Here is a 26,515-nt window from a genome sequence, read left to right on the forward strand (position 1 = left end):
CACTCACTGTACATCTGCCTACTCCCTTGGATAACGACAGCAGAACCATTGACAATGTAAAAAAGAAAAAAATGCATGACCAAGAGAGAATGCAAAATGTATGTATTTAGATAAATTGGTTGATTGATAAATAATTTGATGACATATCTATTGCATTTATATTGTTTATTGTTACTACCCTGTGGTCAAGTTTGGTTATTATCATTTGAATTTAAATTGTCATTTGAATTGACTTTGATATGGCAATAAGTAGCCCGCTTTTGTATTTCATGCCAATAAAGCGCCTTTGAATCTGAATTTGAAAAACATGAAAGGGAATAAATAAGGATTGCAAACAACCTATTGTGTCACAAATGGATTTATGTTTGAGTGGGCTAAATCACATATTGCGTTTAGTACAGAACTACATTGCCAGAGGGAGGAGGAGGTGTAATTCACCGTAAAATGTTCAGATTTTCTAGGCCATCATAAATGATAAATGATGCAGGGAATATGTCAGCTTGCAAAACAATGTCTGGTTCCAATTTTGTGACAAATTGATATGTAGTTAAGTATGATTGCAAATAGCAGGAGCTTGTACAACTAGACTCCACAATTATGCAAGGCATTGCATTTGTAAAATGGCATCAGAAAACACCTGGCCATGACTGCAGACAATTTTAAAAGCAATAGATTGTGAATGTAGAGTGCTTTTCCAGGTACTCAGAGCTCTTCACTATACACTACATTGAGCGAAAGTTCACATTCTATACTGAAGTGTTCCCACAGCCTGCCTACATAACAAAAAACTGGAGAACAGGGGAGATAGTGGATAGTGCGGCTGTGTACTAGAGGCACCATGTTGTGCAGCAGGTCGGCCGTACTGGCTTGTGCCTGTGTGAAAGATCTATAATAGATGACAGGTCTTACAGTGGGCCTGGTTCTATAGTACAGCTCTTATGCACAGCCTGACTTTACGATTACGCAACTGCTTTACTAAAATGTAGCGCGGAACACTTCCACTCTCCAACTCTCAACATCCAGCTCTCTTTCTCTCTCTCTCTCTCTCTCTCTCTCTCTCTCTCACTGATTCTGCCCATCTATCCTTTCTTGCACGCTCAATCGCTAAAGCACATACACACACACATACACAGATGGACTTGTTCGCTCACACATGTGTACACACACGTTCACGCACACGCCCGCACACACACATCTCTCTCTCACACAAACACACATACACCCACACACCCACCCACACACACACACACACACCCACACACACACACACATACCATCTGTTCTGAGGCTTGTTGAAGTGCATTAGTCCTACCTGGCTCTAGGATGAGCTGCTCTCTCTCCCTTTCTCTCTCTCTCTCTCTCTCTTCCCTCGGGCCTATGCAAGTGTAGAGCCCTGACCTGGATACACTGGCCCTTAGAGTAAAACCTCACTGGGAACTGACTGAAGTTCATGTGATGAAGCACCTACCTTACTATTATGAAAGAATCATGCAACTAAGCTGCTGAGCAGAGGGAAAACGCTGCTGGACTCAGAAACTCTGTGTTTTTGAGGCTTGCACAATATTGACCAAAAAGATCACTGTGCAATGTTTTTGCTGACTGTGATATGAAAGGCAATACATGTGGATACAGCTTTTTTTCTACAGAAATTCTTTTTCAGTGATCGAAAGATTGTGTGTCTTGATATCATAGATCCTAAATAAGGAAACACTGAATTGAATGAAAAGATTGCAACTTGAGAAGATAGAACAGCTGGCATTATCAGATCCGCTAACTGGCCTCCCTGTACAGAAAAGGCATTTTCCATTTCCCCTCTAAGTGAGGATTCTATATTTGCAGCGAGCGCATGGAGAGTATCATGTCATCACGCACTCTTGGCCTTCTATTTATGCTCAGAGGAGAGAGCCTGTCACTCAAGAGACTGCAAAAAGATCACTCGCATAGTGCCCCACCCGCCCACACACACACACACACACACACTAATTATAGTCATTAATGGCTCATCCCAGGATGATTTGCCAGGGTGGCCAATAATATCTGGGCCTAAGTGAGTCGTGAAGTGAGTAGGAAATGAAATGTGTGAGTTGCATAGGAAGCACTCTGAACCCCTGCACAGCTTAAACAAATGAAGGGCTCATGAGATTGGAGTCACAGCCTTGTGAGGGGAGGGTGAGGTGGGGTGAGCTGGGGCGAGCTGGCAAGACAGAAGAGATGAGGTGGTAAGAAGGGAGGAGAGAGATGGCAGGCGAGTGAAAAATAAGAGGAAATGCAGCAAGGAGGTGAGAGAGGGGAGGGAAGTAAGTGGCATGGGAGCAACAAGCAGACCTGGGTCAAATACTTGCAATTGTTAGCATTTGTTTTAAACTTTTGGGAATACCGAAAGGAGCAGCTGCTTGTTGTCAATCACAGAGAAGCACACCATATTGACTTTCAAATATGTACCACACGGTTGGCTGTAGGTGCTCTGTGCAGAGAACAAAAGAAAAATCGTCCAAAAAACAAAGAAAGTATTGTACTGTACACCGAAAGGCTTCAAACCTGTTTAATATTCAAATATGCATAATGCATTAATGCATTGATCCAATATGCATAATGCATATACACAGCAGCAACAGATAACATTGGAGCCAATTTATCTCCAATATATCCTATGACTTTCTAATATTTTCCTTTGAATGTCTCAACCTTGTAGCGCTCTTTGTACTGTCTTTTGTGTCAACCCCACTGATTTGGTACTTATAGCAGGGTGTAACAAAGGCTAAGAATTATTTGCAAATACTATTTGACCCAGATCTGACGAATGAGAAAAGAAAGGTAGAAAAAGTGTGATGATTGCAGGAGCATAGACAGGAAGATGAGAGCCGAGCGTGGAGAAATAATAATTCTGTTCAAATACATTCTCACACACAGAAAGTGGAAGAGGAGGAGAGTGCGAGGTGCTTTTCGTTGATGTACAGCCACGACCAAAACAACTCAGAAGGAAGGTCGCCTCAGTGGAACCATTACTCTGCACATTCCACAGCATTATTCTGCGCATGACTTACCAAAGAGCCGGCGGTGGAATATAAACTTCCCGGCTAACAGGCCCGTGATAATGGCCAGTATCCAGCACACCACTTTCAGGACGTTCCAGCCTCCGCCCGGGTACTTGTTGAAGAGGAAGGAGAAGCAGTTGCCCACCACGATCATATGGGCCTCTGTCTGACTGTGGGAGATGGGGTCCTCGGCAAAGATGAGGAAGTTAAAGAAGGTGACTAGGTAGGCCACGATCAGACGCGACCACGGGTGCTGGAAATAGTAGCGAAAACGGGCATCTATTTCCATCCTGCTGAGCCCCCCGGCCACAGAACACCTGGGAGTGAGTGAGAGAGAGAGAGAGAGAGGGAGAGAGAGAGAGAGCTTCTTTCAGTCAGATTACATTACACTCAAATCTGCAGGGCAGATTAGAGTGAAAACATCCCTCAGACTGAGATTACTGGTAGGAATATCACTGAGGGTCGGTCCAGATTGGGATTATGTTAAATTCAGACAACTCAGATAGTTCAGTGCCGGTGCCAATAATAGAGTAGGGTTAGGGTTAGGTTGCATTGATGGACAGGTTGTCCATCAATGCTGAGATTATCACATGAGAGAGAGAGAGGTCCTGATCCCACCAACATAGCAAAGCATCAGCAGCATGAAAACATGTTTGCTGTTGACATGAGGTTTCTTGTCTTATGAATTCACAATTTAAACAAGGAACTGCTCTTCAAAGGAAATTAACTTATTCTAGGACAGAAGCTAAAGTTCTTCAAAGACTAAATACTTCATCAGTCAGTAGAGCAAGTTAAGGTTTGCGTGTCATACCTGGATAAGGTGGAATCTTGAAGCGCTTAACTATAAACCGCTAGCTTTTAAAAGGCTTATCCACTCAGTCTGTCTGCTTTGTGTTCCCCTCAAAACTGTGGCAGCGTTATGTTGATGCTCTGGTAGGGAACGCCTGCCAGGCAGAGCTTGGGCGACTTCCCAGCAGTCAGCCCGCTGTATTTTTAAAACCCAGCAACTATTATTCACCCATGAACTCCACCTTGCCCCCTCACTCTCCCCCCCCCCCCCCCAAATGACTGGTCTGACTGTCCTGGGGTGGACCTCCCAAACCAGTTCCCGGCCCTGACACCAATTCCTAAAATACCCCACAGCATGCATCTGGAATGATGTAATGGCCCCAGAAATAGATCTGGCATACTGGAACATCCATGTGGCTATTAAATTTCGCAGGCATCATGTTTGCCTTGTCAAAATGTGCCACCTTGGCTGCTGTTTATATTATGGCATGGTGTAGTATGGCAATATTCTGGCAGTAATAGGACTCTGCAATGAGGATGTGCATTTAGAGGGAGAAGGTGCAAACACCTAAGAACCATGACTACACCATGATTATAATGCTCATCTTCTTCATCATTATTATCATCAGGTTCGTGGGATATCCTCTTAACTCTCTCCTTTTCCTCTGGACCACCTTAAAAAATACATTTGGCCATGGAGTGGCCAATAAGAAAGACCAGTGTCAAAGTACAACAGGAAATACACTGAAGAGGCTCTGCCAGTTTTTTAAAGTCTCCTCCTGTCCGTGTCAATTCTGGAATTTTCTGAATGGGCTACCATGTAAACACATTAGTCGGTGAACACACGCATCCCTCCCAAATGTCACAAGACCGTCAAATGTCACAGCAAAACGAGCCCATTCATTCGGTGTATCTCGGAGATAACACAAGCTTGACTGGAATTATCTGATTACACAACTTCAACGCTGGTGTGCACAACGAGATCTGGGACGCGCCGGTCGGGCTTCATACAAATGCCTCATCTCTGTTATTTTGGACGCGCGGGTAAAACAGTAAACACGTCACGCACCTGCTCCACGCCGTTTTTGCGTTTCGCTCTCTTCAGTCGACAGCCAGGACGAGCAGCCCCGCTCCCGCACGGCTCTCCTGCCACATCAAGCCGACGGCGGCGCTCTAATCATCCCAAAGACGAGATGATATGGGATGGGAGGGCAGTGGAGGGGGATTATCCATGCGACCTGTTGTTGCTATACGACAGAGGCACCCCCAAATCCTCTGCCATTGTGCTCGGTGGCCATGCACCGGCGGGCTATAGGTCAGCCGGGCGCTGCTTTGTCAGCGGGTTCCCCCCCCCCTGGACTGGGGAGTTTCTGGGATGCTGCAGCTGCTCTGGATGAAGATGCGCCGGGCTGGTGATGGAGAGCACCGTATCCCCACAGCACGCATACCATCAGTGCAATGCAATGTAACCAACACGTTGAGCTTCACCAGTGTCAAGTCAGACCGAATAAAAAAATAGGACGTCCGGTCACATCTTTCAAAATAAAAGCCTTGGTGATGAACGTGTTGAAAAGTTTTTGAGTAATACAAAATATCAAAGTGAAAAAAGAGGAATCTATAGCAGCCTAATTGGAAATACAATGTTTAGTGTCCTTTTCACCACCCATTCGTAGCCATATAGACCTATAAAAAAACAATATATAGCCTAGTGTTGCCTAAAATACGTAGGCTAAAAGACTCATTCACAGGATTTAGCTCTATACCAGACAACTTTGAGGAGTTTCTGCTACCTTGAACAAGTCACTTTTAACCCATAGCTGTCGCATAATTTGTTCCAGGGGCTAATGTACCAATGCTTAGCTCCAGTACAGAATGATTCTCCTTTTATTGTCTAGTGACAAAATGTACAGTTTTATTTTGAAGGCAAAATCACCTTGTTTCCGGTATGACTCTAGCTATATATGGCTAACTTGACGCAGATGTGAGCATCCCACTGGCGGCAGGATGATTCTGCTGCTATAAAATCTGATTTATTTATTTATTTTGAGGGAAGGATGGCCAGGCAGCAGAGACAGGAAGCATTAGAAAAAAAAATAAGCCTGGTGGCTTCCAGATGTTGCAGGATTTCACGACAAATAGGACTGTTTGTCATGAGAAGCGGACATATTTCCTCGTCACTTACATCACATACATCAAAATGAAACGTGGGCCTATAGGTCTAATTGTAGGCCTAGCTATTGTGAGATATAGCACCCATACCCTTACGACAAAGAGTGATTCAGTATTTTTTAGAAGGATGTTGTAGAAATACAGCACGAATAGAATAGAATAGAATTACTTTTATTTAAGAAACTTCAGTTGTAGGTAGCCAGCAGTTGAATGACATAGACAGTAAAAAACAAACCAACAGAAGTTAAACATATTGAGGTTATCAATAATTACAATATTGTATTGTATATTATAGCCTAGACAATGAATTAAACAATATGCCTATCTAAATAAAGCCTAGGAAAAAATTAAGTAAACAAAAAATAACTAAATATAACAGCTCTTCAGTGCTGTTTGAAAACCCCTACCCCCAATGCTCAAACAGCACTGGGGGTAGGGGTATATACCCCTAGTATATGGAAATTATAGGGATATCGTAAATATTTCCTGTTATCTTGATAATCAAGTCTATCACTACTACTGACTCTATTTTCAATTAATCTTTAAGCAGACTGGAGGTCATAGTTGACTCACCTTTTTCTTTTATTTACATCTACACCTCTGATTACAATACAAGATTGCATTATAGGTTTTCAGTGCAGAGACTTTCTGTCAGTGATTTAGTGTGAATATCAACCTATATCTACTCACAAATACATGCGTGTATGTTTAGGAAATTTTAATGAACGTTTCCCAGTGTTTCCCGAATAAATCTTGTGAAAATAATGTTTGAGCATGTGATGGTGATGTCGATGACGACACGTTTCGGGGCGGATCGTGCTGCTGTAGTCCACTTCCTGCTTCTCTGTCCTGGCTTGCTTGATCAGCTACATCTGTCTCCTATCCGACAAAAAGACATAATGTCACATCAAACGGGCATTCAAGGTAGATGCGTTTCTCATCTTTTATTGTTGCCTTTCTGGGACTCTTTTGCCACTGCGAGTGTGTGATTCTTGTCCAACTTTTAAAGACGTGCAGCAATTCACTGCAACGGGAAGCTAGCGTTAAGTTAGCTAGCCACTCCTAGCTAGCTTGAGCTAACGTGATGTGTAAGATCAGCGCTACCCCGCTTTAACACTGGTTGTATTTGACTGGACTGTGTGACATTATCCGTTGACTCTTTATCTGGTTTACGAGCCGTTGAAACCATGGCTGTACTATTATTTTTTACGATGGCACCAAAGCTTTTTACACCTTACTCTGTAGTGAGTCTTCTGAATGACTGGGCAACGCCTTCATTTAAACAAACTGCTGCCCTGGTAAAATTGTTAACCGATGTTATTCACTATGAGCCTAGTGCTACCTGCTCAGACAGGCTATCGTCTTACAAAAAAAAAGCATTAAGAAGGGCGTATGGCGTATTTTGCAGCATAGCCGTTGAATTGTTTCCTATCTTTATTTGAAATGTTCCTGTCCCAGTGTGAAACAGACAGGTTATGGTTTATAATCATTTGGTTAATAACAATGGTCTGCCAGTTTGTAGTCATGCTTATGAGTTGACTGCTAACTAAAGCACAATTATAGTCAGCGTTGCAGGTGCAAAGCTGTTGACTATGTCGTTTACGCTGGCTGTCCGACACCGTGTGGAAAGTGTCCCTTCGATAGCTCAGTTGGTAGAGCGGAGGACTGTAGTGGTGTTGCAGCTGAAATCCTTAGGTCGCTGGTTCAAATCCGGCTCGAAGGAGACCACTTTTAGAGTGACATGGTAGTTATATGGTTAGAGAGACCAACCTTCAACCGTTGGACATAGTCACACTCTGTCTAGACAAGCCTCCGCCCTGCCGGTGTCCTTCAGCAAAACACTAGCCTAAATCACAGCCAGTTGCAGAGAGGTGCTGTACTGTATCTGGCCACGCACCCAGACTGTTCCTGGAGAGGCATGCAAAATGAGATTTTTTTTCCCTATGGAGACCAATAAAGTATCACATGAGTAACAGTGGGTTCAGTAGCTTGTGTTGCTTTCCATGTTGGCCAAATGTAGGAAGCTGTGCAATACTTGAGGAGCTTCCCAAATAGTCTGCTTGAATCAAAGTCAGCTCAAAGGCAGCAGTGTTGGATATTACATATGTCGCTGAATGAGAAGATAATTGTATGTTCTATAATGGCTGATGTTTCAAAGGTTATTTTGTCCCATGAAGCTTTTAGGTTGAAACATACACACCCCTGGGCTAAATTGACTGTGTTTCCTAGTCTGTGCTGCGTCAACTCAAGTCTGTTTATAAACAACAGCAAAGTGACTGACCCTTTCTGTGTCTTTTCTCAGCGGGTAACGATGTGAGGGACGTCTTTGCCAGTGCCAAGAGTGGAGACCAATATCGAGTCTTAAAGATAGTGATTGAGGATGGTAAGCAGTACCCCTAGAAGTCTTAGAGTGTGTTTACTGTAACACTTCTTCTGCCAACAAAACGCTCAACGTGTAAATCTGCTAAGGCTGACCTTTAGAATGACAACATGAGTAACAAATCCATGTCAAACACAATGCACCGCTGAAATGTTTGTCCTTGACACATCGACTTTCCAGAGCAGTTGACGATGGGCGGCACCAGGCAAGCATCAAAGCAGTGGGACCAAGAGTATGATTCCCTAGTGCTGCCGCTCCTGGAGGATGACCTGCCCTGCTATATTCTGTACCGGCTGGACTCCACTAACAACCAGGGCTACGAGTGGATCTTCCTGGCCTGGTCACCGGACCAATCTGCTGTAAGAAACTCAAGCCCAGACTGGGGTTAAGGAGTGGTTTCAGATACTTCCTAGCATCTATTTTACTCTGCTTGGGGTATCAGATGGGTGGGGTTTATCACACCAGGGTGATTCAGGTAGCGTCAGGTAACCGGTTAGTCACAGAAAAAATATGCTAAATGGACTTACAAATAGTTTTCTTTTGATTGTCTAAACATTTGAGCTCTCATATTGTCGTATGTGACAAACCTCAAGCATCTGGCACCTTAGTAGGATAAAACAAATCAAATACTAATCAACTCAGGTATTGTCCAGCCATCAGCCATGTTCAAAACAATGAATTGTACGCTTGTTTAAAGCTGAAATACTGGATACACCTAGACATAAGAGCATCATTGTTATTTCTTACCAGACCTCTTGAAGTGTAAATGGAGAAAGACTACGGAGATGCTTTCCAAAAAGGCTACATCTCCTATCTCTAACTTGAAATTCTCCCTCTTGGTGGGTTTAATTGAAGTAGGCTTACCTCATTGTGTTGTGTTTTTTGTTTTGTTGTGCAAATGTAGCTTTTGCTTTTGGCATGTCCGTGTCTCAGACAGTGTCACCGAAGCCATTGTATTCATTCAGTTCCACAGAAACTTGCTGAACCACATGGACTATAATGTCATGGCTATTCAAGATTGGCATGACAAATAGATATAGAAATGTTGCTACTGTGACAGTGGAAGGAGGAATGTTGCAAGGGAGACCAATGCCAGGCCTACGTGCCATGCAGGCAATTTGCAGTGCTCTAACAAACAGCCTAATGGACGGTCGAATCGAGTACAAAATCCCATTCTACCAGACATGGCTGAGCTCAACATTCCTGCCTACAGGTCCAGGCAGAGTGCCTCAGATTCAGGCTTGTCTGGAAGTTGCAGAGATATAAATGGCTGAAACGCTGAAAATGGGCTTGTGTGTTTTTCAGTGGTACTCGTTTAGACAAAGTCTGATCTAAATTTCAGATAGGACATTAAATCAAGTGAAGTGTCTGCAAGAAAATAAGTAATCATAAAAACACATTTTTGATGAAATCACACAAGGCCTTTACATTTGTAACATAAATGTTCCTCAAGCATCTTATTTTCAAGCTTTCTAATAAATTCCCTAAGATTCTCCAATTTTTTTCTTCATATTCTTGACAACAGGTGCGACATAAAATGTTATATGCTGCTACCAGAGCCACGCTGAAGAAAGAGTTTGGAGGTGGGCACATCAAGGATGAGATTTTCGGCACCACAAAGGTTGGTCAGATTGATCAGACAACAGCAGATGCAATGTTGCAAAAGGCTCCGTTAAAATGGAGTTAAGCTTATGTGTTTATGACAGCTGATATGATTGGAGCTATTATTACTACACCAGTCATCGGTGTTATGTGGTGTGATTCTGGGTTTTTTTTCTTCCCCCAGGATGATTTGTGTCTCAGTGGCTACAAGAAATATCTGACCTCCCAGGCTGCTCCGCTGCCCCTCACTGCTGCAGAGGAGGAACTGAGACAGATTAAACTTAGTGAGGTACACACACAAACACACACAAACACACACACACACACAAACTCACAGACAGTCACTTAGGTTTCGTCTACTGAAAATCATTTTCATTTGAGGTTATCTTATAGGAAATAATGTACTTTAGGATGTTCATGCACACAAATGCCACTGCCTATTGATAATCAGAATGAGTTTTTTTAAATAGAACAATGAGAAATGGGATCAGAGTTTCTGGGTGTTTAAAAGGGGAGCTTAAAAGTCAGTGTGTTATTGTCTTCAAGTGGGCGTGGATTAGGCTTGTTCTCTATTTCAGTTTTGAAAAGGCATGAAAGCAAGTCATCCTGGCGACTGAGGTTTAAGTGTGGGGGGGGGGAGAAATAGCTTACATCAGCTCACACAGCAGTATTCCTCCTAATCGCATCTCCTGTGTATGTGATGTAAAATCCTATAGAAACAGTGCTGTATATAAATGAAGGCCGGTGATGCATCCTCTCAAGCAGCACAAGGTCAGCAGGAGTACAAGTGTGCATATGCTTGCCCGGCACTAACAACAAAGCACAAAGATGCTGATGCATTAGAACAGCAGGATGCTGGCAGAGATGAATCTATTAGGCGTGCACAGCTCATACCCCTAGCTCTATAAATGTGTGGTTTACAACCTTAAACCCCATTCAAGCTAAGCAGCAAGGAAGTTCTAAGAAGAGCTCTTAAGGAATGTACAGATCTTGTACTTGCATGTTGGAAGAGCCAAATGTAAAAGTTGATGCACAGTAATTACTCGGTACTTGGCACTGATTCTGCATGGGAGTGCACTCGGACCGGTGGGCAGTATCATTGTGCTTTGCCTGTGCTTGACTGCAATGCTAAGACCAGGAAATACTGTAATGTGATCCATTGGTTTAGGCTGCATGCTGCAAATGACGCAATCAGTGTTTACTTTGCTCATGTGAAGGACTTTCGGGTTGGGCTTGAGCCACTAGACAGAAAATAAAGAAAGCAGCTTTTGATGTTTCAGTCTTGAGATTTTGAATGTCCATCCCTATAAACTAAGCCAAACGAGCTCTTCTTCTTTTCAAGAAACAGCCTACTCTAATTGCTGCTCTCCCAGTCTGCCACATAAACAAGAACTGTCTTCCATACCATATAAGGAAGTGCTTTGAGGAGTAGAGTCCCTCTCCAAAATATGGTCAATTAAAAGCAGCAGAGAAAACGGGAAGTCAGGGTTGTGTTCCTCCCACTTGACCAGCTGTTGAAGGAAGATAATATACCATTAATCTGTACCGCTTGCATGGAAAAAGAGGCTTTGAAATATTTATCATTGCTGTGCCTTGGAGACTGCTGCCTTTTACTAAGCAGATGGATAAAAGACCCACAATCCTTTTTGGTATGCGAGGTAGCTACATCAGAGGCTCAATCATGTTTGCACGGCATTTCATTTTGTGGGAACAGGACTCTAAAAATAGATGCAATCCATCAGTGTAATCCCCCCAGCATTTCCAGTTTTCTACGTGATTTTGTGGAGGCGCCTTGTCACTTCCGATACAAGCACCTCATCTGTCATCATCATGCTCCAGCATTCAAGCTGCTTGTAGCACTTGTAAACCTTTTATTTTTTTTAATATATTATCACTAAGATGAAGGTTATATGTGCTATTTTGATTTTCCAGAAGTCATTTGAATACAAAGATCACCACTGGCAACCCGATAGTCATTGAACAAAACACTGATTTGTCCCCTCGCATGGCTGAATTCAAGAACCTGAGCTGAATTCAAGAGTAAAATGGGGAACATTTTGAAAGTGGTTGGTCCATAACAGTTTATGCTCCGCCAGCATGGTACATGATATGGGGAACAATTATGTCATCATGCTGGTGTCTGTGTGTGTGTGTGTGTGTGTGTGTGTGTGTGTGTGTTTCTGTGTGTTTCTGTGTTTCAGTTTTCAGCGTTTCTGTCTGTGTAGACACATTCATGTGAACACAATAACTCAAGAACAATAAATGATAGAAACTTCATACTGACACCACGGGTTCTCCCTATAGAGTAGATGATCTGATTAGATTTTGCAGCAACTTGCTGCATACGTTTGCATATTAATGAGAAAAAATGATTTTCTTGAAGCTACTATAGCTCCTGAATGCTTTAAGATACAGAGTTCGTATTAATACCACCGATGTGTTATGTGAAGACAAGTGTGTTGACACAGAAATATTTACTTAATTAAAATTAATGAATTCATTAGCATAAGCGGTTATGTTCAATATGTCATGGTGATTAAGGCAACTCAAGTGCCTCTTGTTTTTGTGGTGTGTGTGTGTGTGTGTGTGTGTGTGTGTGTGTGTGTGTGTGTGTGTGTGTGTGTGTGTGTGTGTGTGTGTGTGTGTGTGTGTGTGTGTTCAGGTGCAGACGGACATCAGTGTGGACACCAAGCAGCAGACCCTGCAGGGAGTGGCCTTCCCCATGCATGGAGACGCAGTCGAAGCACTCGAACGTTTCAGGGACAAGAAATTCAACTATGTACAACTTGTGAGTCCTTAGGAGCAAATCCTGCTTGAATCATTAGGCGTTAACCTTTGCTAGGTGAATAATTTGAATAAGCAAATCATTTCTCTGCCTTTCATCGGATACTACTTCGGAGAAATGACAGGGTTTTTGGTCAGGAGTTGTTTACGGACTGACACAATGAGTTTCTCATTTTGTCCAAAGTGCCATTGTTTCATTTCGCCTCATTGAAATTCAAAGGGTTCATGTCACAAGATCAGATTTTAGTACAAAGGAATAATTGTGGCACTTGGATCTGACGCCGCCTCGTCTCAGTGCCCTTTTAAACAGTCCTAATTGTTCAGTCATCTAAAAGCTATTCATTAAAGTACACAAAAAAGAAATGTTTATTTTATTTATCCAGGGAAGGTTGACTGCTCACTGCTGTGGGTTAAGTTTCTCACTCAAAGGCACCTCAGCAAGGGAGGGGAGACTGTTTATTATTCACTGGCCTCACCCAGATTTTCCTAGTTGGTCTGGGATGCAAAGCGGTGACCTTCCAGTCACAAGCACACTTCACCACCCTTGAGGATAACTTTCCACTTCCTTCGTCAACAGGAAGTAGACGTTGAAAAGGAGCTGATTAGGTTGTGTAACACTGAGCCAACAGAGGTGAAAGACCTGCCCAAGAGAATCCCCAAAGATGCTGCACGTTACCACTTCTTCCTCTACAAACATTCCCACGAAGGCGACTACTTGGAGTCCACAGGTGAATAAATTGATACACCACATTATTTCTGTACACCTGAAGTCTTCGATGTTGCTCTAAATGGTACTTTGTGTCCCGTCCGATCTTGGTCTTTTTCTTTCCATCGCAGTCTTCATTTATTCCATGCCTGGGTACAAGTGCAGCATCCGAGAGAGGATGCTCTACTCCAGCTGCAAAAATCCCTTGGTCGACATGGTGGAAAACAATCTCCAGATTGAGATTGAGAAAAAGGTAAGGAACAATGTATCATGCTGACAGATTGTGGCTAACAGCATATGAAGCATGATGTGTTTCACCACAGTCTTGAAGGAATACTCTGACGTTTTGGCAAGTAAACTCTGATCAAATTGTTTTGTGCATCGAGAAGATTGGTTTCAGTTTCACCTTTTTGAATTCAGTATTTTGTGTGCTACAGTGATTTAGGGATGATACAAAGCTACTGTAGTTTATAACACCTACTACTACTACTGCTGCTTTATAATCTACAACTGGACACACAGGTGAAACTGCTATTTGACATCAGCATGACATCACATTCTTCAAGGTTGTGAGTTGTGAGTTTAAGTTTCTTCAGCCGTCCATTTCATCTGCTCATATTCTTTTTCTCAGTTGGAGATCGAAAACGGGGATGAGCTGACCGGTGACTTCCTGTATGAGGAGGTCCATCCCAAGCAGCATGCACACAAACAGGCCTTCGCCAAGCCTAAAGGCCCTGCTGGGAAGAGGGGCGGCCGCCGCATCACCAGACCCCCCGCAGAGGGTGAAGAGGAAGACTAAACAGACCTCAGCCCCCCACCCCCCCACCCCCCACCTCCAACATGCGTTCCACAATGGAACATTCCAAGTGATGGGGGAAATCATATTTGACACAACCTTTTGTTTAAATGAATTCAGTCAACAACCTCAAATTCCCACCCAGAGACCGAACTATGCACACCAAGGACAACTGAGCAATGACACACACTTCAAAAATTTCCATTTGTAGCTTGCCAAATGGAAGGTGTATGAGTATATGTATGTAACTGCATTCACGAGGCATTTTAGGATGATTCAAAGAGGCTCAAACAAGCTCAAAGAGGTTTTTACTTCGTTGTTGCCGACTCCGAGACTTTAAAAAAAAAAAAATGTTAGTGCAACTAATGTGAATTTGTGCCAATGTGATAAAAATCCCCCATTATGAGTTCACATGCTTGAATTCTTAACTTGCATTCCTTAAGTCAGTGTCAATTTATGTGTTTTCATGTCCAACATGTCGAGGCATTCGTCTTTGTGTGCACGACTGAGGCGCTCCAAAGCAGAAAAGAGATAGAATTATCCCACTCGTGTCATTCATTCATTTTAACAGTGCATTTTATATTGGAAAAAAATCGACTTCTTTTTTGATATAACTGTGGTTTACATGAAAAAAACACATCTGCTGAGAAACTTATTTTTCTATGCAAGTGCTGTATATGTACATACTGTAGCTGTGTGATGCTCTGTGATTTAAAGGAAAAAAAAAAAAAAAAAAGGTCTTGTCTGTTCAGGTGATCTTCAGTGTCAGTGAAGATCATGGTGGAAAGAACAGGGGCTTCCAGAAATATTACATCAGTACATCTCAGATTCCACGAAGAGGAAGCTACTTTTACTGTGCTGGCTCCCAAACAACATGGAAGTCCCAGCAACTGGATAGGAAAGGGAATATTAGTACCTTCATCAAAATGTATGCCACATTCACTTGTCTACTGATTAATATTAGGCGAACTACTTGGCTCACCTCATGTTTGAAGGGAAATCCCTTTACATCCATGAAATATAATGAAAAAAATCATGTTTGGTCTTAATTGTTTTCTTATAAATCTTTCTTTTTAAAGAAGAAAAATAAAATATTTAAATCACGCATCTAGCCTCTTGTTTCCTTTAACTGTCAACATAAATACTTGTTTTTGCAGCATTTGTACAATTTATTTAACCTTTTTAAAATCTTACGCACCATACACCATATGACTTTAATAATGCATAAAAAACTTTCAACATAGTATTTTTGTAACAACTGCTCAACAGTAAAAACTGAGTTACAGGCTTCTTAATATATGTAGTATATAATTCAAAGACAACCACATGATAAATATATAGTTTATTATTAGAAAAATAAAGATGGTGCAAAATACTGTCTTTTTGTATTGCTCACAGTTTACAAGCAAATCCATTTTATCAAAATCATTGTTGAGAAGGAATGTATGACAACACTTGTCAGTTTGCTTGTGCAAGCAGCATTGCGTTCAGGACAGGCGCAGAAATCCTGCGTCTTCTCACACACGCTATGCTTCACTCTCCTGTGGCTGAGAGTCCGGTGAAATGCTTCTGACAACTTCTTCAAGCTCTGACAGGACCTGTTAAGGCAGATTTCAATTGTAATAACTGAAATAGACAAACCAACAACACATGAGCCTTTTCATCTCATCTTTCTCATACAGAGAATGAGAATGTCACTCAGATACAGGAAATACAGGAGTGTGATCAAAGCTATGGCAAATCCTGCGTTTCATTCAGAAGGCAACTTCATTGCTCTAGGGGTATTTATCTGTCTCAAATTCTTCACTGTTCGCTCCACATCAAAGCTTTTGGGTGTTTGCTATTCTCTCCTCTCATCATCCCTGGCCCAGCAGTTGAACTGAAGGGTCAAAGTGAACACGCAAATCCTTTCATAGGCATTTCCTTTGTGATTTTTGTCCTGCAGAATGTGCATGGGCCTCTGTCCCAGGCAGTTCAACCTAGTCAGCGACTTAACTTATGTTTTCAGCTAGAAAATGTGCTCAGTAGAGCACAGACCTCCGCCAAGGCCGACAACACCCCACAACACCCCGCAAGACAGTTATGCACGTTTTGGTGATATGCCACGCCCATGCCCTCTTCCTTGGCTCATACCCAAACTTGCTTGGGTATGACCAACTTTTTGAGATACCCCAACTTTTTGAGATACCCTGCTAACAGACGGACGGACGGACGGTTTAATGATAGCAATAATATGATACTTTATTGATCCTCGCAGGGAAATTGTCTTTTTGCTTGCCCCCTCCACAGAGAGGTCGACTACAGAAGAGTTTCTCATTTTGAGCAAAGTGCCATTCCCTCGTTGAAATTCAAAGGGCCAGCGACTGAATCCCTGCTAGCGCTCCTGGAGCTTCTAGGGATTCAGTGTCTTGCTCAAGGGCACTGAAGTAGGGGCTTGAACTGGGGACCTCCAGGACGTTCTCCCTAATCAATACACTACCCTGTTAACCCTAAAAATAAACATTTCTCCCTCAACATAAACATTTTGTCAACGCAATCTATAGCCAAAATATTTGACCTTATTTTCTACCTATAACTTCCATAGTGTATTTCCTGACCGTACCTGTTTGACGAGCGGCCGTCTGATCTTCCTGTCATGGAGACAGCTGCAGGCCAAGGAGTAGATCCTCTCCACCTGGCTCAGCTCCCAGTGTCTCATCTTCTTATCCAGGAAGTCCTCCAGAGTCAGCTCCTCATCCTCATCGTCTATATCGTACCTCAGCTCCATCTGGGAGAGTGAGGGAGGGAAGAGCGGCAAATCACACTACAGCCAACTGAATGATGATGTTAAACAGGGCGACTTTTTAAGACACTATGGAGGGCAAGATGAATTATTGCTTTTATCATTATTGCATTTATTATCTCCATTGCCAATCTACACTACCCAAAAAGAACGCTTTGTGTATTGCCACCCTAACAATTGTTGAAGTTAACACAGGAGGGAGCAGAGGCAACTGGTTAATATCTTTCATATAAAAAAAATATAAAACATGCAAAAGTTCAAATCAGGTCCATAAACTGCTGCAGTAAAACTACAACATAAGTTTTGAGCACACAGGCTGACAAACGTAATAGCACTGATAAAACTTTGGATGATTACTAACTAATAACCCTCCAATGAAATGCGGCGTCTTTAATTCATACGCTAGAATGGTAAACTGTGGCGCGATAGAAAGTGAAAGCCCCTATTGTGCTGCTTACCAGGAACTGTGGCTCACGGTTTTCATCGGCTGGCGAGAGTCCAGACAATATTTCTAACAACACCTGTAGATGACAGAGAGATGGGGTTAATCACATGGCTCCGGACAACAGCAAACCTCTTATTCCTCCACCGAGCTTCACAGACACCGTAGTGTTCCCACAGCTGACATAATAAGACATACAAGCTATACTGTACGATATGTGGGGTCAGCCAGTTTAATATAGGGTGCTGATCTCATATCATAACATTCGATTGATGTCATACAGCGATGACATCTTTAGTTTGGATAATACTACTCACCTTTTTTACAGAAAACAGAAAACAAACTGATGCTGAATTCTGATATTTTAACGGGAAATAATGAAAGATACTACTAATAAAAGAAAGGAAGAGGTGTATACTTTAATCATTGTGTCCTACAATGTACATGTCAGTAGTTTCAGGAGAGCCTTGCAGAAGTAAATTGCTGAGTTGTGTTCTGTGTTTTACATTACAGCTGCAGTTTCTCCATCCCTTAAATAGACCACTTTATCCCCATCTCTGTGTGTGTGTGTGTGTGTGTGTGTGTGTATGTCTGCGGACGGCCTACCACTCCGAAGCTGAAGACGTCGGATCTGGGTGTGATCTCGCCTCTCAGCGCCTCAGGTGCCATGTATGCACGAGTCCCCACAATCCTCTCCGTCATCATGGTTGTCGACGACCGCTTGGCCGACGCTCTCGTCAGCCCGAAGTCTGAGATCTTTGGCACAAACTTTTCATCTAACAGTATATTTGCACTGGAAGAAAACAATATTTGACAGCGATTAATATGAACGGCGATCACTGAAACATCAAGCGTGATCTGATTCACATATCTAATGCTCTCTCGGTTCATGTTCATAATTCACGACGAGATCATTTACAAGGAATCATTATCGAGGAAACAAACAACACAATCCCAGCATACTTAACGTACCTTTTAACATCCCTGTGGATATGATGGTTGCTGTGCAGATACTCCAAGCCTCTCGCTGTCCCCACAGCTATCAAACACCTCTGTTTCCAGGACAGTGGAGGGCTTTCCTCCTACAAGGACAAAAAACACAGACTTGAAATATATGTATAGAAGAACACATGTACCAGAAGATAGCGTGTGTAGTGTAGAGAGTGCTTACTGAGCAAGCCAGTCGGTCTAGCAAAGAACCATTGGCCATGTAGGCGTAAACCAAACATGGGTATTGTCCATCACCGGAAAAGCCAACCATGTCCACCAAGTTCACATGTTTCAACCTGTGGAGCAAACAGTCTTATCAAATCAGACCTGTGTCAATCAGCATGCAAATAATCCCTAGCATTTTTTTTTTAACCTGCTTGGCGCACCAGGTGGGTGGGGTTTACGGACATATAGACAATTCAAGCAGTGTCAATCAAAGGAATAGTACTAGTTTGACTTCCATATTCATAGTAGTCTGTTATATCACCACATGGCCATCTTGGTGGGAAAATAACAGCCGATTGTAATAAATTAATAGGTGATTATACGATTAACAGGTGATTATACAGCCACAGCCAATGAGCTATGTTTACGGAAAGCACCATATTGGTTGGAAATGCATGTGACATCATGGGGATACTATGAATATGTTATTTCCCTGTGATGCTCCAGTCTCTCTGCCACTTGTTGCATTGCCTATGTGGCAAACCACACATATCTCACACAGGGATAAGCTGAACCAACCCATGAGAAGTATTTACATATGCTATTTGACCAAAGTCTGCATCAAACAACCCCATTTAAAACGCAATTCATTACAATAGCTACAGTGTTTGAGGGCAAAGTATCCATTCAGTCTAAAACAGAGAGGTATTTGGTGATACTCTGCTCACGGAGCTACTATTCCCAGACTCTCTGTTAATGCCATAACTCTCTATAGTTCCATTACTTTGATTTAGATGGCTGCTTAAGAAACGGCTCACGCGCCTCCGCTCTGGCTAATGAAATAGTGTAATGGCTGTGAGTCATTCAATAGCCTGCTGAATAACAAGGATATAGAGGGCATAGAGGACAACATGCAGAGTGAGAAGAAACTTACGCCTTCAAAGTTTGGATCTCTTGGTTGAACTGAACTCGCAGCTCGTCCAGCGAGGTGTCCTCCATCTAAAAGGAATATATTGTGATTATAACAGATATGAGATTTATCTATGTGTCAAAAACTAGGAGATCAAATGTTATAAGAACACTGTCACTCACTGGATTGAGCTTTTTCACTGCGACAGGTTTGTCGTTGATGAGACCTTTGAATACGGTCCCAAAGCCTCCCTCTCCCAGTCTGCTCCCGCCGCCTGACACTGGACGATCATCAAAGTTGCCCGTGATCTTCATCAGCTCATAGTACAAGAAACTGGTAAAGCCTAATCATGGACACATGCAAAGGGGTCACACAGGTTTATGGCCACAGTCCCAATGCTGCCACCTACTGGTCAACTAGGTAACTCATTACCAAGGACCTAGATTTTCTGTGATTCCATATACTTTATAACTCCCCTTCATGCATAGATGTAGCACTAATTGCATAGAAAGTCACATTCATACGACCTCTCTAGGGGCTACTGTATAGGGATAAAAAAGAGAACTAACAATATAATGGTATTGGTAATAAAATGGTAATAAAGTCTAAAGACACTATTTTCATGCAACCTATATTACCTTGATACTTCTCACTTAACATATACACTCTTAGAAAGGAGGATGTGTCATTTTTAACACATGTGTGTCTTCTTTGGGACAACACACACACACGCACATGTTGTGTTAAAATGTACTGTCATTAACATATGTTATGTTGAAAAGTACAGATGTATTAAAATGACACAGAGTGTACTATAACGTACAGTATATATCATTAAGATCAGCTTAAAAATGTGGGTATTAAAACTCCATTTCACAAATAAAAAGGTGGGTAAGTAGGGCGCGGGTGGGTTTACCCTCCACTATATCCCTCAATAAGAGTGTAACCACCTGTGTGTCCCGGTTCACTGTCCTCTGGTGGAGGCTCTGGGTGCGGAGCAGAGCTGACTGGTGGAGTCTGTCCGTCTGTCTCTCCCAGCACCCTGGTTGGAGCGGAACTGTCTGTTTCTATCGCTGGAGCGGCCTGCTGTGTCTCTGCTGAGACGGGCGCTATCACACTTTCTGGATAAAAAAATAAATAAATAAATAAATGAAAAGGCATATTACATAAAAAGCATGGTCTGAATCCTTAAAGTGGTAATCCCTGAGATTCATGTTTTTTGTTTTTTTTGTAATTTATTTTGGTGACATCACTCAGCGCGGCCAGTACAATGAATTCTATTTCATTGGATTTTCTGTTGACGAAGGTAGTCTTTACTTTGTCTATTCAGTCATGGTGGCTATCGCTGCTCATGCTTACTACCCAGTTCTTCTATTTATCTCAAACAAACCACTGTTGCAGCTGCTAGAATCAACCACATCGCTTTCTGTGTGCAAGAGCATTTTTCCCGGTAAAGACCTACCAGACTACCGCTACCAGTGTGGGCTAATAGGTTAAATCATTATATCAACCGGCAATAGAGAGTATAGTAAACACACATACATTTGTGAAAATGTCACACATGCTTTAAATGTGAGTTTGAAACATACCAGGTAACAGTATACTAGCGGGGGCCAGTAACTTGTGGCTCTTCAAAATGTCTACCAGTTCACCCACAGTACAGTTGGTTGTCCCCCAGTCATTCAGTAATTCAACTGTGGGACTTCTTCCCTCTGCAACAAGGCCTTCAAACCTCCTGTGGGCCAGAGAGAGAGAGAGAGAGAGAGAGAGAGAGAGAGAGAGAGAGAGAGAAGAGTGAGAGAGAGAGAGAGAGGAGGAGAGAGAGAGATGGAGAGAGAGAGAGAGAGAGAGAGAGAGAGAATTTTATTTAGAATTTAGAATAGCTATTAATTTTGTCATGCCAATAAAGCTGAATTGGGAGAGAGAGAGAGAGAGAGAGAGAGAGAGAGAGAGAGTAGAGAGAGAGAGAGAAATTATGATACATCATTCTCATTATATGATCAGTAAAGCAATAAAATGGCTTAACAGCGCAATAGTGCATGAAATGAGTCTGGGTGTGACCAGTTTGACCGCCTACCTGACATGATGCTGGGAGTACCTCGGCTCCCCACTGGGCTTCCGTATCGAGACAATAACATCTCTCCACCTGTCTTGAGGGTCCAAAAAGTCCGCCAACTTGCGACGTATACGATAGTTGAGGTTGCGAATGTAAGTACCGGACGTTACTGCATTATTCATTATATGAGAAAAGCCCGGCGACACGTTGAGCTGCTACTGACAACTACGCACACATTATATCATCAATTACACCGCGCGGTTATGGCGTTTTTATTATCTCTAGTGAGTGCACCTACCCATAAAAAGTACTGTTATGTTCACAGCCCAGCGAAATGTGTTTTTTTCCGATATTGGGCAACTTCCCCACACGTAACACTGCATCCCGCTGACGTCTCCACCTACAATGCGGAAATAAACTTGCACTGAGATTTTGAAAGCTGCACTCTGCGCTGTATGCTCAGTGAATGAAGGTAAGGGAACAGTTTAATCCATGTGCCCCACTTTTGAAACTCCAAGTCAGAGAGAGAGAGAGAGAGAGAGAGAGAGAGGGATTCTCCACTGGATATGCAATTATTTTAATAAAAATTGAATTGTTGTTGTTGCTCATATAACATTGTTTTGTACATCTCATTGCGTTGGCAACACTGACATTGTCATTCATGCCAATAAAGCATTTTTTAATTTGAATTTCAGAGAGAGAGAGAGAGATCCTGTGCATTTGCCTAAAGCATTGCAGTGCCCTCTAGTGGACAACCAACAGTCATTCATCACATTTTGCATTCAGTTGGTGAGGGCTGTACCCCATTCTCCATTCTGCAGCTACTCGTTAAACTAATACAGACATCCATAGCAAACATGATGAAATGAGAACTACAGGGGAGATTGTGCGGCTTGGCAGCTCAACTGGAAGTCTAAACAAATTAATCATTATATTCTTTCTTTCTCTCTCTCCCTCCCCCTCTCTCTCTCTCTCTCTCTCTCTCTCTCTCTCTCTCTCTCTCTCTCTCTCTCTCTCTCTCTCTCTCTCTCTCTCTCTCTCTCCATTAGCAGTATCTGATTTGTTTATGGTCTTTTGGATGTGGATCTATGATCAGTTCCATGTGGTGTGTGTGTTGGGCATCCTAGCTGGCTGCATAAAAAAATAAGTATTGGAAGATATTGTGTGTTTATTGCTTACCATGCAAGTTGGTGCAGCAGAGACTTCTTGTCCATCACAGGGAAAAAACAACAACAACCGCATGCACCTGGTTTTTATGTTTTTATGTATGTTTTATGTTCAAGTAGTGGAACAAACAATCTCATCAAACCAGACTGTGTCAAATAGCATCGGCAAATAATTGTAAGCATTATTTTTAACCTGCTTAGAGAGCCAGTTTTTGTCTTTGCTAGCAACACTTGATCTGTTTATGGTCTGTTAGTTGCTATTTGCACTGTGGGGGCTGGTTATGGAGAGGCCCAGGTACAGCATAAAGATGGAACTGTGCACGTGTGTGTGTGTGTGTGTGTGTGTGTGTGAATGATACTACAGTTAACTGAAACCGAAATGGAACTGAAACCAAAACTGAAACTAGGCTGATGAAAAGAATAACTGAAACTAAAAAGTTTGCCTCCAAAACGAACTGAAATTAAATAAAAATGAATTTATTTATTTGAGTCTTTTGCCAGTTGCTTTACTGTGAGTGAGGTGGAGAAAGAGTCCTGTTGTCACGAATGGGTCCTGATCAACAATCAATACGTGATCAATACACTGATGCCTACTGTGCACATCAAAGGACAGTTTTTTGTCATTATGTAGGCCTACACAAAACCGCTACTACCAACCCACTCCACACAGACATGACCACTTTAACCAAAACGCAACTAAAACTAGCAAAAATTAACTGAAACTAAACTACATTTCAAAATAAAACAACATTTTAAACTGATGGAAATTGTAAAACTATAATATCTCTGGTGTATGTGTGTGTGTCATATGGGAAATGATGGTGAGCAGAATGAAGTCTGTGGAAACACTGACCCAAAGCATATGGCCATCACTATTTCAGAAGCAAACACTGCACAGAACACACACAAAAACAAAAACTATCTTTTTTTTTTGGCATTCCAGATTTGAAGGAAAATCATTAACATCAGTCCAAGTGATAAAACAACAGTTTTCTATGATTGCTGACAGCTGAATGTCTTTTAAGTTCATGCTGATGCAAAAGGGCGGAGGACGGCTAATCTAAACCAAGAGTCAAGTGTCACACACAGGCTTGTTTATTATGTTTCTGGGATAGGTGGATGACACTATGACACTCTTTATAATAAACACACATTGTTAATGCGTTAGTGAGTCATGAACTAAGAGACACTGCATTTTTCCCTAATGGACTTTTTATATCTTCTGACAAAGCATACACATGGTCTGAATTACATGAAAAGGAGACCTCTCCACATGTGTAAACAAACTGCAATTAAGTCATTTTGTATGGAACAGCATAATTAGAGCCATTAGTGCAATTGTGGTGGCCAAAAGTGTGTATCCTCTTTATTCCTGACGTTTGATACAGGCTTTCACAAACACATAATACTGAATTTATGAACTTACTGGGGGCTCATCGGGTTGTTTCTTGTGAAAAATGTGCGTCTAAGTGTGTGTGTGTGTACAGTTATGTGTGTAACTGTGTGTGTGAGTGCATTTGTGAGCATCTGTGTTAGTTTCTCAAAGTGATTGTGTGTGCTTGCTAAGCTGTGAAGTGTGCCTGCCCCTTGTGTGTGTGTGTATTTGTGTGTGTGTGTGTGTGTGTGTGTGTGTGTGCGCTGTATCAGTGTGTAAATACAAGCCCGAGGTTGTGAGCAGTTAGGTGTGATGTTTGTATTGTAAAGATATTGCATGGTGCCTGAGGGACCTTCAAAGGAGTTCCACGTTTGACAGGGGCATGCAACTGACAAGCCGCCTAGCCCTCAGATTAATGCTGTGTGTGTGTGTGTGTGTGTGTGTGTGTGTGTGTGTCATTGCATGCACTGGTGTGGGACAGCCCTCACACCTGCACACAGGGGGCTCTTTGAAGTGTCTAATAGTCTCCTGTATGCCTCCCCTAACCTTAGTGGAAGGATCCCTACACTGCACACACATGAGTTCACACGCAGAGACAGGGAGCAAGGCCAGCTTTGGGTTCTCCTGAGAGAGAGAGAGAGAGAGAGAGAGAGAGATTGATACAGCTAGACAGGTTAAGAGAATAAGACAATGAGGGAACAAGAGAGAAAAGCAATCGACTATCTCTCAAAACACAGGGATACACAATAGCCATGAGAGAGGAGGAATAGGGAGGTATCCGGGAGGGAGGAAAGGAGGGAGGGAGGGAGGGAGGGAGGGAGGGGAGGACGGTAGAGAGGGAGAGCAGAAGGGAGATCCCCTGCCGTTTGGGAACAAGGTCAGGGGGGAGAGAAGTGCCAGAGTGGCTTAAATCAGCAGGGAGAAGCTCTGCAGGTGGAGGAAGTGATCAGAGGAAGTCATGTGATGTCCAGGGAACCACAGCGGTTAAACAGGAGGGAAAGTACAGTACTAGCTACCCTATAGGTGAGATACAAAGGCTGCTAACGTCACTACACTGCTGTCCTGTGAAAACCATGCAACTCCAATTTTGGTGATTTTCATGTTTCAAGGATTACATGCTCCTCAGTGGGTTGAGAAAATTATCTGACCTCTTGGGCTTATGAAACCAAGAGAAAATCCACAGGATTAAGTCAAAAATGCATTGTGATCAAACTAAAACAAGGCTGTTTTTCTTAGTTCCTGAAAAGTTGACATTTTGGAGATACAGGGTTTTCACCTGACAGCAACAATATGCAGAATTTGTCACTGCCATCTTCTCTCCCCTGCACATAAAGCTTTTTTGCTTAACATGTGAGGCTTGAATGCATAAATATACACCTAAAATAAGACAACAAAGCAAAATACTCTGTAATGCTGTATGACTGCATGCGGTGCTTTGAGCGGCTACTAGTCTTGTACAGGCGCATCTAACTCGCTAATGCAAAAAAGGGTCAGATTTATGTTCACGAGTCAACCCGAAAGAGGCAATGTGTACAGTCCCTGTGATTAATTAGAAGTCTTGTCATGTAGTGTAACAGTTCACCCGGCTCATCAGAGGTCTCCCATGTTGGAATTCAAATGAGCCAAATGAATGGGAGGACCCACTTGGGCAGAGAGAGGAGCAACAGGGGGTAAGGGCACAGCAGCAGGGGCTAATAGAGGAGCTTCAATGTATGCCTGTATGCCCGCTGTCTGCCCATACAAGGCCCTTGGCAGTGTGGCACTGACGGACATTGAGGGTTCACCACAGGAGGTCTCCTCTCAAACTGGAACACTGTTTGGCCACAGGAATGTAGTTTCTTCATGGAAAAATCCTGCCAGCGCACAGACTCCAGCGTCTTGAATATATTGATTTTTATTAGTTTTTGTTTTGGAATGTGTTTTATTGGTATGCCTTCAGAATGTTTATTGCCACTTTTAAGAGGCCTGCCACACTGTACCGATGGGTTTAGTAATGCAGATCTTGTTCAAATGAGAAAACATCAGTGAACTGTAGTTGCCCATGGGACACATAGAGGGCAGTAGTAGCCTGCAACAACTCTAATTGACCAATGTGGTCAAAATTAGCACCTATGCTGTGACATGATGGAAAGTAGATATGGGTCAAATATGAAAGCAGTTTACATAGCAAATGAAAGAAAAGAAACATTTGAAATTGCAAAAAAATAGCATTTCTAGAAAACAAACACACTGTTACACCTTAAAAATGACTGGGGTTCATGTAATGTGAGGTGATATGACAACCAGAAATTAGAGTCACTTGTGTGTTCAAAAAAATACTAACTGGAGTAGGTTATGAGCAGTAAAGGCTAACTAACTCTCCAGTCCT

The 26,515-nt window shown here is 42.5% G+C and overlaps 3 protein-coding genes and 1 non-coding gene across 4 annotated transcripts in view; 2 read left to right on the top strand and 2 right to left on the bottom strand.

The window, feature by feature from the left end:
* tmem117 (transmembrane protein 117) overlaps positions 1–3,330 on the bottom strand; it is a 36,010-nt gene extending 32,680 nt beyond the window's left edge. Inside the window, exon 1 of the mRNA XM_071897598.2 lies at positions 3,045–3,330. Coding sequence (XP_071753699.1) covers positions 3,045–3,324 — 280 coding nt within the window. The 5' untranslated portion in view covers positions 3,325–3,330. The remainder of the gene's footprint in view (positions 1–3,044) is intronic.
* Positions 3,331–6,826: 3,496 nt separating this feature from the next.
* On the top strand, positions 6,827–15,362 carry twf1a (twinfilin actin-binding protein 1a). Its single transcript, XM_071897469.2, has 9 exons — positions 6,827–6,917; positions 8,296–8,376; positions 8,554–8,732; positions 9,899–9,994; positions 10,160–10,264; positions 12,638–12,763; positions 13,337–13,487; positions 13,597–13,718; positions 14,097–15,362. Exons 1-9 carry the CDS (start codon positions 6,893–6,895, stop codon positions 14,262–14,264), a joined length of 1,053 nt encoding a protein of 350 aa, XP_071753570.1. The 5' UTR covers positions 6,827–6,892; the 3' UTR covers positions 14,265–15,362.
* Positions 7,628–7,716, top strand: trnay-gua (transfer RNA tyrosine (anticodon GUA)). The gene is given in 2 exon segments: positions 7,628–7,664; positions 7,681–7,716. It is a non-coding gene; the product is annotated as a tRNA-Tyr (tRNA).
* Positions 15,363–15,556: 194 nt separating the features above from the next.
* irak4 (interleukin-1 receptor-associated kinase 4) lies at positions 15,557–21,927 on the bottom strand. The gene is made up of 11 exons (XM_071897465.2): positions 21,628–21,927; positions 21,140–21,285; positions 20,501–20,671; positions 19,733–19,893; positions 19,575–19,639; positions 18,657–18,771; positions 18,458–18,567; positions 18,092–18,278; positions 17,502–17,564; positions 16,864–17,028; positions 15,557–15,859 (listed from the first exon to the last, which is right to left on the bottom strand). Exons 1-11 carry the CDS (start codon positions 21,786–21,788, stop codon positions 15,788–15,790), a joined length of 1,416 nt encoding a protein of 471 aa, XP_071753566.2. The 5' UTR covers positions 21,789–21,927; the 3' UTR covers positions 15,557–15,787.
* Between the last annotated feature and the right edge of the window lie 4,588 nt (positions 21,928–26,515).

The sequence above is a fragment of the Centroberyx gerrardi genome, chromosome 4 (assembly GCF_048128805.1).
Source record: "Centroberyx gerrardi isolate f3 chromosome 4, fCenGer3.hap1.cur.20231027, whole genome shotgun sequence".
NCBI classification, from domain to species: domain Eukaryota; kingdom Metazoa; phylum Chordata; class Actinopteri; order Beryciformes; family Berycidae; genus Centroberyx; species Centroberyx gerrardi.

Excerpts from the sequence above, each read along its gene's own strand:
- twf1a (XM_071897469.2), top strand. The coding sequence starts at position 6,893 with ATGTCACATCAAACGGGCATTCAAG. Across the intron at positions 9,995-10,159 it reads AGATTTTCGGCACCACAAAG|GATGATTTGTGTCTCAGTGG; the intron begins GTTGGTCAGATT and ends TTCTTCCCCCAG. Across the intron at positions 13,488-13,596 it reads CGACTACTTGGAGTCCACAG|TCTTCATTTATTCCATGCCT; the intron begins GTGAATAAATTG and ends TTTCCATCGCAG.
- irak4 (XM_071897465.2), bottom strand. The coding sequence starts at position 21,788 with ATGAATAATGCAGTAACGTCCGGTACTTACATTCGCAACCTCAACTAT. Across the intron at positions 18,568-18,656 it reads TAGACCGACTGGCTTGCTCA|GAGGAAAGCCCTCCACTGTC; the intron begins GTAAGCACTCTC and ends TTGTCCTTGTAG. Across the intron at positions 15,860-16,863 it reads GACGGCCGCTCGTCAAACAG|GTCCTGTCAGAGCTTGAAGA; the intron begins GTACGGTCAGGA and ends CTGCCTTAACAG.